The sequence below is a fragment of the Penaeus vannamei genome, chromosome 29, assembly GCF_042767895.1.
Source record: "Penaeus vannamei isolate JL-2024 chromosome 29, ASM4276789v1, whole genome shotgun sequence".
In the NCBI taxonomy this organism is placed as follows: Eukaryota; Metazoa; Arthropoda; class Malacostraca; order Decapoda; family Penaeidae; genus Penaeus; species Penaeus vannamei.
The window spans coordinates 11463160-11473159 of NC_091577.1; the positions used below are offsets into that span (position 1 = coordinate 11463160).

The following is a 10000-nucleotide window of genomic DNA, read 5'->3' on the forward strand; positions in this document are numbered from 1 at the left end:
AAAAGGGAGAGAAAAAACGCGCCTTTGATTGATTTGGGGGACAAATCCGAAGAACACGAAGGATTTGTTTACATCGGGGTGAAGAATGGACTCCGTTTTCTATACCAGGGTCTACGTTTTCTTTGGTTCTCGTTTTCTATGTCGAGGTCATGGAGTTTTAACGCTATTTGGTTTCGTAACGATTTATTTTTAGCTCCTAATTACTGGGGATGATTAATTTCTGAAAGGTAATCGAGATGATGAAACCTTATAAATTATGACTATTTTGAGTCAATGTTTGGTTGATGAGATATTAGGCAGCTTTATGGTATTTATTACATATACTGAATGACGCGGATTCAAAAATCAATCAATAAATACAAATCGAAGCTGTTTTCTCTAGGTTTGGAGAAATGCTCTTTCTTTTATCGACTTTTCCTTCATTATTCACACAATTTCTTAAATCCATTCGTTCTTCTCATCTCTCTCTCTCTCTCTCTCTCTCTCTCTCTCTCTCTCTCTCTCTCTCTCTCTCTCTCCCTCTCTCTCTCTCTCTCTCTCTCTCTCTCTCTCTCTTTCTCTCTCTCTCTCTCTCTCCTCTCCCTCTCCCTCTCCCTCTCCCTCTCTATCTCTCCCCCTCCCTCTCTCCCTCTCTCTCTCTCTCTCTCTCTCTCTCTCTCTCTCTCTCTCTCTCTCTCTCTCTCTCTCTGTCTCTCTCTCTCTCTCTCTCTCTCTCTCTCTCTCTCTCTCTCTCTCTCTCTCTCTCTCTCTCTCTCTCTCTCTCACACACACACACTCATTCACTTAATCTCTCTCACTCTCTCTCTCTTTCTCTCTCTCTCTTCCTTTCCCTATTACCTGCAATCTTCCTCTCCATCCCAGTCCCCATTTATTATGTCTTTTTTCTCACACACTCTCTTCTATTGATTCTTTAATAATATTCAACAATTATTTTCACTTATCCACTCTTTCATCCATCCAGTCGTTCAAAATTTCACTTACTCATCCACCTATCCACTCATCAACCAACCCACTGGCCCCATTTTCTACCCACCTTCACACCCATCCACTCCCCCATCCACCAATCCACGCAATCCTCCCCTTTTCCCCCTCCCCCGTCTTTCGCCTACCTCTCTCACACCCTTCCTCTTCCCCCTTTCCCTCCACCCCCCACTTTTCTTACTCTGCCCCATCCCACCCCCAATCTTCTTCCACTACCCCCCCCCCCTTCTTCCTCTCCCTCCCTGATCCTCACTCTTCTACTCCTCCCACCAACACCCCCTCCCCATTTCCCTCCACCCCCACTCTTCTTCCACTCCTTTCTTCCTCTTCCTCTCCCCCCCCACACTCTTCTTCTACTCCTCCCACCCACTCCCCTCCCCTTTTCCCTCCACCCCAGATCTTCTTCCACTCCTTCGTAACTCTTCCCCCCCCCCCCTACTCTTCTTCCACTCCTCCTATCCACTCCCCCTTTTCCTCCACCCTAGCTCTACTTCCACCTCCTCCCTCCCTCTTCCTCTTCCTCTCTCCCTACCCACCCCCAGGCTTCCTCCACTCCTCCCTCCCACTCCCCCTACTCCCACTCTTCTTCTACTCCTCCCACCCACTCCCCCTCCCCTTTTCCCTCCACCCCAGATCTTCTTCCATTCCTCTCCCTCTTCCTCTCCCCCCTACCCCCTCTCTTCTCCCACTCCTCCCTCCCTCTACCTCCCACCCCCACTCTTCTTCTACTCCTCCCACCCACTCCCCCTCCACTTTTACCTCCACCCAAGCTCTTATTCCACTCCTCCCCCCTCTTCCTCTCCCCCCTCCCACCCCCACTATATATTCCACTCCATCCTCCCTCTCCCCCACCCCACCCCCACTCTTCTTCCACTCCTCCCTCCCTCCCCCCACCCCACCCCCTCTTCTTCCACTCCATCCTCCCTCTCCCCCACCCCACCCCCACTCTTCTTCCACTCCTCCCTCCCTCCCCCACCCCACCCCCACTCTTCTTCCACTCCATCCTCCCTCCCCCCCACCCCACCCCCACTCTTCTTCCACTCCATCCTCCCTTCCCCCACCCCACCCCCACTCTTCTTCCACTCCTCCCTCCCTCCCCCCACCCCACCCCCACTCTTCTTCCACTCCATCCTCCCTCTCCCCCACCCCACCCCCACTCTTCTTCCACTCCTCCCTCCCTCTTCCTCTCCCCCTCCCACCCCCACTCTTCTTCCACTCTTCCTCCCTCCCTCTCTCACCCCGCCCCACGTCTCCCCCCCATCCCCACCCATCTCCCCCCACCCTCCACTCACCCAGCCTCCGCCCCCGACAGACAAGACGCCCATCCACATCGCCGCCGAGCGAGGCTTCACGCAGATCGTGGACACCCTCGCCGAGAAGTTCAAGGCGTCCGTGATGGACCGAACCAAGGACGGGTCGACGCTCGTGCACATCGCCTCGCTCCACGGACACCCGGACACCGTCATGACCTTCTTGAGGAAAGGTCAGTAAGGGGGGGAGGGGGAAGGAGGAGGAGGAGGAGGGAGGAGGAGGAGGGAGGAGAACAAGGGGGGGGAGGTGGAGGAAGGAGGAAAGGGGGTGGCAGTCCTTTTTTAAAGATTGTAATGATGATAATGATCATAACAAGGGATGATAATGATGAAATGGTAATAATAGTAATAGTAATGATAACAAGAGTCCTGGCAATACAGATAAAGAAAATGATTATATCATTGATAATGATGGTAATTAAAATGGTAATTATGGTAATCAATTTGATAATAATGATAATGGTGATAATAATGATGATGATGATTAATAATGATGGTGACGATAATTACAATAGAAATAATAATAAGAAGAACAGTAGCAGTACTGATAATAACAATGATAAAAATGATAATGACGATAATAATGATAATAATAAAAGTAATAAGACTATTACTAATAATGGTAAATATAATGACATCAATAATGATAACAACTGCGATAACTGCAATTCAAATACGACCACACCCATACCACACCACAAACACATCCGACCCTTCCTTCTGCCCAACAGGAGTGCCTCTCCACATGCCCAACAAGAGCGGTGCCAGATGCATTCACACGGCCGCGCAGAGAGGTCACGTGGGAGTAGTGAACGCCATTCTCAACAAGGGGGAGCACGTTGACGTCACCACTAATGTAAGTAGGATTATAGGTGATGATGATGATGATGATGATGGGGCCCAAACGTGAAAGGAAGAGTAAGATGTTATTTCTCGTAATATTAATTTATTATGTATTTATTATATTTATAGCACTTTTTGTTTATTGTTTTTTTATGTTTTGTATATGAAATATAAACATCCATAGATTTTACTATGTAGTGTAGTCTTATAAGTGAGGATGATGATGATTATGATTATGACGATGATGATAATGGTGATGAGGGTGATTATGATAACGATGCTGATGGAGTGACTGTAAGTGATGATGGTAACGATGATGATAAGGTTGATGGTAGTGGTGAGAATGATAGTGATGCTGGTATAACGATAATGATTATAATTATAATAATATTGATAATGATGATTGGTTATGTTAATAATAATAATGTCATTGCTGATTTTGTTTGCTGAAGATGACAATGATGATATTCATGATGATACCACCAATGAACCAATTAAGGAACTAGAACAATTAAGAACCAAAGGCATCCTAGAATCCTAAATACCCACCTCCTCCAACGTCCCTCCTTCTGCCCCTCCTCCAGGATGGCTTCTCCGCCCTCCACGTGGCCGTCCAGTCGGGGAAGCCGGCGATGGTGGAGGCGCTGCTCGGCCACGGCGCCAACCTCACCATGCAAGGTCAGGCGCGCAGGGCTTCGACTCAGCTCTCTCTCTCTCTCTTCTTCTTTGATTTGATATTTACATGACTATTTTGACATTGGTGTTTATGTGTGTGTGTGTGTGTGTGTACGCATTCCCGTGTCCATAGACATTGACTAGCATACAACAGCGTCTCCCGCCCGCCCCTCCCCAACACACACCAACCCTCCCTCCCTCCCTCCCTCACCCTTCCTCCCTCCCTCATCCTCCCTCCCTCCCTCCACCAGGCGGCGCCGCCCGCGAGTCCGCCCTCCACCTGGCGGCGCGGGTGAAGGACGGGGAGAAGTGCGCCGAGATGCTCCTCAAGTCGGGCGCGGACGCCAACCTGCCCAAGGACGACGGCCAGACGCCCCTCCACCTCGCCGCCTTCCACGGGAACCTCCTCACGCTCAAGCTGCTCCTCGAGGACAACGCTAACCCGTCCCTCCAGTCCAAGGTCCGGCTCCGGTCGCTTCGCTCTCCCGGTTTTCGTTTTTTGTTATCCTGTCGTCTGTTACTGTTTTTGTTTCGTTATCCAATCTTACCTTTTTTTCTTTCGTTATCCAATCTTCCATTATTTGTTTTTTATTTTTGTTATTATACTTTTTTTTTATTTCGTGATCCAGTCTTCTGCTATTTTTTTCGTTATTCTGTTCCGTTTTTTACTTTTTTTTCCAATCGTCGTTTTTTCCCTTTCGTTATCCCGTCTTTCCTTTTTTGCTATCTAGTCTTCCGTATTTTTTCTTTCGTAACCAATCCTTCTGATCCGTGTTATTCAAATATCATCTCTCCCTTCCTTTATCCATTATGTATTGTTGTATTTACTCCTGTTGTCCTTTATCGTCGTTCCTTTTGTTATCGTTTATTTTTTTCTGTGTATTTATTCATTTTTTGTAATATTTGTGACATTTTTTCATATTTCTCTTATTTCTCTTTTCTCCGTTATATAATTCTTCTCCCATTCGTTTGTTATCCATTATCTCTCTTTCTCTTTCCCTTTCTTCTGCAATCATTTTCTTAGGTCTCCGATATAAAGCTTCTTTATCTATGCTATACATTCTTCCTCTCTTTCTGTTCAATTATCCAAACATTTTCACTTCTCTTCATTATTCAGGCTTCCGGTTTTCCCTCCTTTATCACTCCTTCTTATCCGCGTTATTCATTATTCTTCTATTTCCTTTTTCATCTAGTTTCTGACCCTTATCTCCGTTATCTGATCCTGTTCTCTCTGCATTGTAATTATTCATATCATAAGACTTTAAGTCTTTCTTGTCTTATTTATTCATTCGTGGTGGTTACCTCAGTTATCCAATCCCTTTTACCCTAGTTACCTAATCGTTCTTATCCATTCTTTCGGATTTTATCCCATCATTTTTCACCCTAGTTACCCAACCTCTCTTATCTCGTTTATCCAAGCTCTCTTACCTCCTTTATCCACCATTTTCTTGTCTCAGTCTTCCAACCCTTTCAAACCATATAATCCAAACTTATCTTACCCCAATTATCCAACCCTGTCATACAATGTTATCCAACCCTTCCACACCATATTATCCAAACCTGTCTTACTCCAGTTATCTTACCCTTTCATACCATATTATCTAAGCCATTCTTATCCAACCCTTTCACACCATATTGCCCAAACCTTTCACACCATATTATCCAACCCATTCATACCCCAGTTACCCAACCCTTTCATATCCCAGTTACCCAACCCTTCCATACCCCAGTTACCCAACCCTTTCACACCATAATATCCAAACCTCTCTTACGCCCAGTTATCCAACCCTTTCTCTCCCTCTAGCCATCCCGCCATCCCCCGCTCTTTCTCACTCCTAACCCCATCTTTCCTCCTCGCTTCAGACTGGCGAGACGGCCCTCCACCTGGCCTGCTCGTCCTGTCGCGTGGAGGTGGTGAAGGCTATCATAGAGTACGTGGCCAAGAAGAGCGGGAAGGACGCGGTGGCCAGGCTCATCAACAAGAAGGTAAGATGAGGTTTGGGAGCTTTCTTGAGGTGGGGTTTGTGAGCTTTCTTGAGGTGGGGTTTGTGAGCTTTCTTAAGGTGGGGTTTGTGAGCTTTCTTAAGGTGGGGTTTGTGAGCTTTCTTGAGGTGGGGTTTGTGAGCTTTCTTAAGGTGGGGTTTGTGAGCTTTCTTAAGGTGGGGTTTGTGAGCTTTCTTCAGATGAGGTTTGTGAGCTTTCTTAAGATGAGGTTTGTGAGCTTTCTTAAGGTGAGGTTTGTGAGCTTTCTTAAGGTGAGGTTTGTGAGCTTTCTTAAGATGAGGTTTGTGAGCTTTCTTAAGGTGGGGTTTGTGAGCTTTCTTAAGATGGGGTTTGTGAGCTTTCTTAAGGTGGGGTTTGTGAGCTTTCTTAAGGTGGGGTTTGTGAGCTTTCTTAAGATGAGGTTTGTGAGCTTTCTTAAGGTGAGGTTTGTGAGATTTCTTAAGATGAGGTTTGTGAGCTTTCTTAAGATGAGGTTTGTGAGCTTTCTTAAGGTGGGGTTTGTGAGCTTTCTTAAGATGAGGTTTGTGAGCTTTCTTAAGGTGGGGTTTGTGAGCTTTCTTAAGGTGGGGTTTGTGAGCTTTCTTAAGATGAGGTTTGTGAGCTTTCTTAAGATGAGGTTTGTGAGCTTTCTTGAGGTGGGGTTTGTGAGCTTTCTTAAGATGAGGTTTGTGAGCTTTCTTAAGGTGGGGTTTGTGAGCTTTCTTAAGGTGGGGTTTGTGAGCTTTCTTAAGGTGGGGTATGTGAGCTTTCTTAAGGTGGGGTATGTGAGCTTTCTTAAGATGAGGTTTGTGAGCTTTCTTAAGGTGGGGTTTGTGAGCTTTCTTAAGGTGGGGTTTGTGAGCTTTCTTAAGGTGGGGTTTGTGAGCTTTCTTAAGATGAGGTTTGTGAGCTTTCTTAAGGTGGGGTTTGTGAGCTTTCTTAAGGTGGGGTTTGTGAGCTTTCTTAAGGTGGGGTATGTGAGCTTTCTTAAGGTGGGGTTTGTGAGCTTTCTTAAGATGAGGTTTGTGAGCTTTCTTGAGGTGGGGTTTGTGAGGTTTCTTAAGGTGGGGTTTGTGAGCTTTCTTAAGGTGGGGTTTGTGAGGTTTCTTAAGGTGGGGTTTGTGAGCTTTCTTAAGATGAGGTTTGTGAGCTTTCTTAAGATGAGGTTTGTGAGCTTTCTTGAGGTGGGGTTTGTGAGGTTTCTTAAGGTGGGGTTTGTGAGCTTTCTTAAGGTGGGGTTTGTGAGCTTTCTTAAGATGAGGTTTGTGAGCTTTCTTAAGGTGGGGTTTGTGAGCTTTCTTAAGGTGGGGTTTGTGAGCTTTCTTAAGGTGGGGTATGTGAGCTTTCTTAAGGTGGGGTTTGTGAGCTTTCTTAAGGTGGGGTTTGTGAGCTTTCTTAAGATGAGGTTTGTGAGCTTTCTTAAGATGAGGTTTGTGAGCTTTCTTAAGGTGGGGTTTGTGAGCTTTCTTAAGATGAGGTTTGTGAGCTTTCTTAAGGTGGGGTTTGTGAGCTTTCTTAAGATGAGGTTTGTGAGCTTTCTTAAGATGAGGTTTGTGAGCTTTCTTAAGGTGGGGTTTGTGAGCTTTCTTAAGATGAGGTTTGTGAGCTTTCTTAAGATGAGGTTTGTGAGCTTTCTTAAGATGAGGTTTGTGAGCTTTCTTAAGGTGGGGTTTGTCAGCTTTCTTAAGATGAGGTTTGTGAGCTTTCTTCAGATGAGGTTTGTGAGCTTTCTTAAGGTGGGGTTTGTAAGCTTTCTTAAGGTGGGGTTTGTGAGCTTTCTTGAGGTGGGGTTTGTGAGCTTTCTTAAGGTGGGGTTTGTGAGCTTTCTTAAGATGAGGTTTGTGAGCTTTCTTAAGGTGGGGTTTGTGAGCTTTCTTAAGATGAGGTTTGTGAGCTTTCTTCAGATGAGGTTTGTGAGCTTTCTTAAGGTGGGGTTTGTGAGCTTTCTTAAGGTGGGGTTTGTGAGCTTTCTTAAGATGAGGCTCATCAACAAGAAGGTAAGATGAGGTTTGTGAGCTTTCTTGAGGTGGGGTTTGTGAGCTTTCTTAAGGTGGGGTATGTGAGCTTTCTTAAGGTGGGGTTTGTGAGCTTTCTTAAGGTGGGGTTTGTGAGCTTTCTTGAGGTGGGGTTTGTGAGCTTTCTTAAGATGGGGTTTGTGAGCTTTCTTAAGGTGGGGTTTGTGAGCTTTCTTAAGATGGGGTTTGTGAGCTTTCTTAAGGTGGGGTTTGTGAGCTTTCTTAAGATGAGGTTTGTGAGCTTTCTTAAGGTGGGGTTTGTGAGCTTTCTTAAGATGAGGTTTGTGAGCTTTCTTAAGGTGGGGTTTGTCAGCTTTCTTAAGATGAGGTTTGTGAGCTTTCTTCAGATGAGGTTTGTGAGCTTTCTTAAGGTGGGGTTTGTAAGCTTTCTTAAGGTGGGGTTTGTGAGCTTTCTTGAGGTGGGGTTTGTGAGCTTTCTTAAGGTGGGGTTTGTGAGCTTTCTTAAGATGAGGTTTGTGAGCTTTCTTAAGGTGGGGTTTGTGAGCTTTCTTAAGATGAGGTTTGTGAGCTTTCTTCAGATGAGGTTTGTGAGCTTTCTTAAGGTGGGGTTTGTGAGCTTTCTTAAGGTGGGGTTTGTGAGCTTTCTTAAGATGAGGCTCATCAACAAGAAGGTAAGATGAGGTTTGTGAGCTTTCTTGAGGTGGGGTTTGTGAGCTTTCTTAAGGTGGGGTATGTGAGCTTTCTTAAGGTGGGGTTTGTGAGCTTTCTTAAGGTGGGGTTTGTGAGCTTTCTTGAGGTGGGGTTTGTGAGCTTTCTTAAGATGGGGTTTGTGAGCTTTCTTAAGGTGGGGTTTGTGAGCTTTCTTAAGATGGGGTTTGTGAGCTTTCTTAAGGTGGGGTTTGTGAGCTTTCTTAAGATGAGGTTTGTGAGCTTTCTTAAGGTGGGGTTTGTGAGCTTTCTTAAGGTGGGGTTTGTGAGCTTTCTTAAGATGAGGTTTGTGAGCTTTCTTAAGGTGGGGTTTGTGAGCTTTCTTAAGGTGGGGTTTGTGAGCTTTCTTAAGGTGGGGTTTGTGAGCTTTCTTAAGGTGAGGTTTGTGAGATTTCTTAAGGTGGGGTTTGTGAGCTTTCTTAAGGTGGGGTTTGTGAGCTTTCTTCAGATGAGGTTTGTGAGATTTCTTAAGGTGGGGTTTGTGAGCTTTCTTAAGGTGAGGTTTGTGAGGTTTCTTAAGGTGGGGTTTGTGAGCTTTCTTAAGGTGGGGTTTGTGAGCTTTCTTAAGGTGGGGTTTGTGAGCTTTCTTAAGATGAGGTTTGTGAGATTTCTTAAGGTGGGGTTTGTGAGCTTTCTTCAGATGAGGTTTGTGAGCTTTCTTAAGGTGAGGTTTGTGAGGTTTCTTAAGGTGGGGTTTGTGAGCTTTCTTAAGGTGGGGTTTGTGAGCTTTCTTAAGGTGGGGTTTGTGAGCTTTCTTAAGATGAGGTTTGTGAGCTTTCTTAAGGTGGGGTTTGTGAGCTTTCTTAAGGTGGGGTTTGTGAGCTTTCTTAAGGTGGGGTTTGTGAGCTTTCTTAAGGTGGGGTTTGTGAGCTTTCTTAAGGTGGGGTTTGTGAGCTTTCTTGAGATGAGGTTTGTGAGCTTTCTTCAGATGAGGTTTGTGAGCTTTCTTAAGATGAGGTTTGTGAGCTTTCTTAAGATGAGGTTTGTGAGCTTTCTTTAGGTGGGGTTTGTGAGCTTTCTTAAGGTGGGGTTTGTGAGTTTTCTTAAGGTGGGGTTTGTGAGCTTTCTTAAGATGGGGTTTGTGAGCTTTCTTTAGGTGGGGTTTGTGAGCTTTCTTTAGGTGGGGTTTGTGAGATTTCTTAAGGTGGGGTTTGTGAGATTTCTTAAGGTGGGGTATGTGAGCTTTCTTAAGATGAGGTTTGTGAGCTTTCTTAAGATGAGGTTTGTGAGCTTTCTTAAGATGAGGTTTGTGAGCTTTCTTAAGATGAGGTTTGTGAGCTTTCTTAAGGTGGGGTTTGTGAGCTTTCTTAAGGTGGGGTTTGTGAGCTTTCTTAAGGTGGGGTTTGTGAGCTTTCTTAAGATGAGGTTTGTGAGCTTTCTTAAGATGAGGTTTGTGAGCTTTCTTAAGATGAGGTTTGTGAGCTTTCTTAAGATGAGGTTTGTGAGCTTTCTTAAGATGAGGTTTGTGAGCTTTCTTAAGATGAGGTTTGTGAGCTTTCTTAAGATGAGGTTTGTGAGCTTTCT

The 10000-nt window shown here is 45.3% G+C and overlaps 1 protein-coding gene across 1 annotated transcript in view; it reads left to right on the forward strand.

Moving 5' to 3' along the window:
• nompC (no mechanoreceptor potential C) overlaps positions 1-10000 on the forward strand; it is a 165431-nt gene that overhangs the window by 118993 nt on the left and 36438 nt on the right. The window contains exons 7-11 of the mRNA XM_070142222.1: positions 2294-2464; positions 3023-3147; positions 3719-3812; positions 4061-4269; positions 5673-5795. Coding sequence (XP_069998323.1) covers positions 2294-2464; positions 3023-3147; positions 3719-3812; positions 4061-4269; positions 5673-5795 — 722 coding nt within the window. The remainder of the gene's footprint in view (positions 1-2293; positions 2465-3022; positions 3148-3718; positions 3813-4060; positions 4270-5672; positions 5796-10000) is intronic.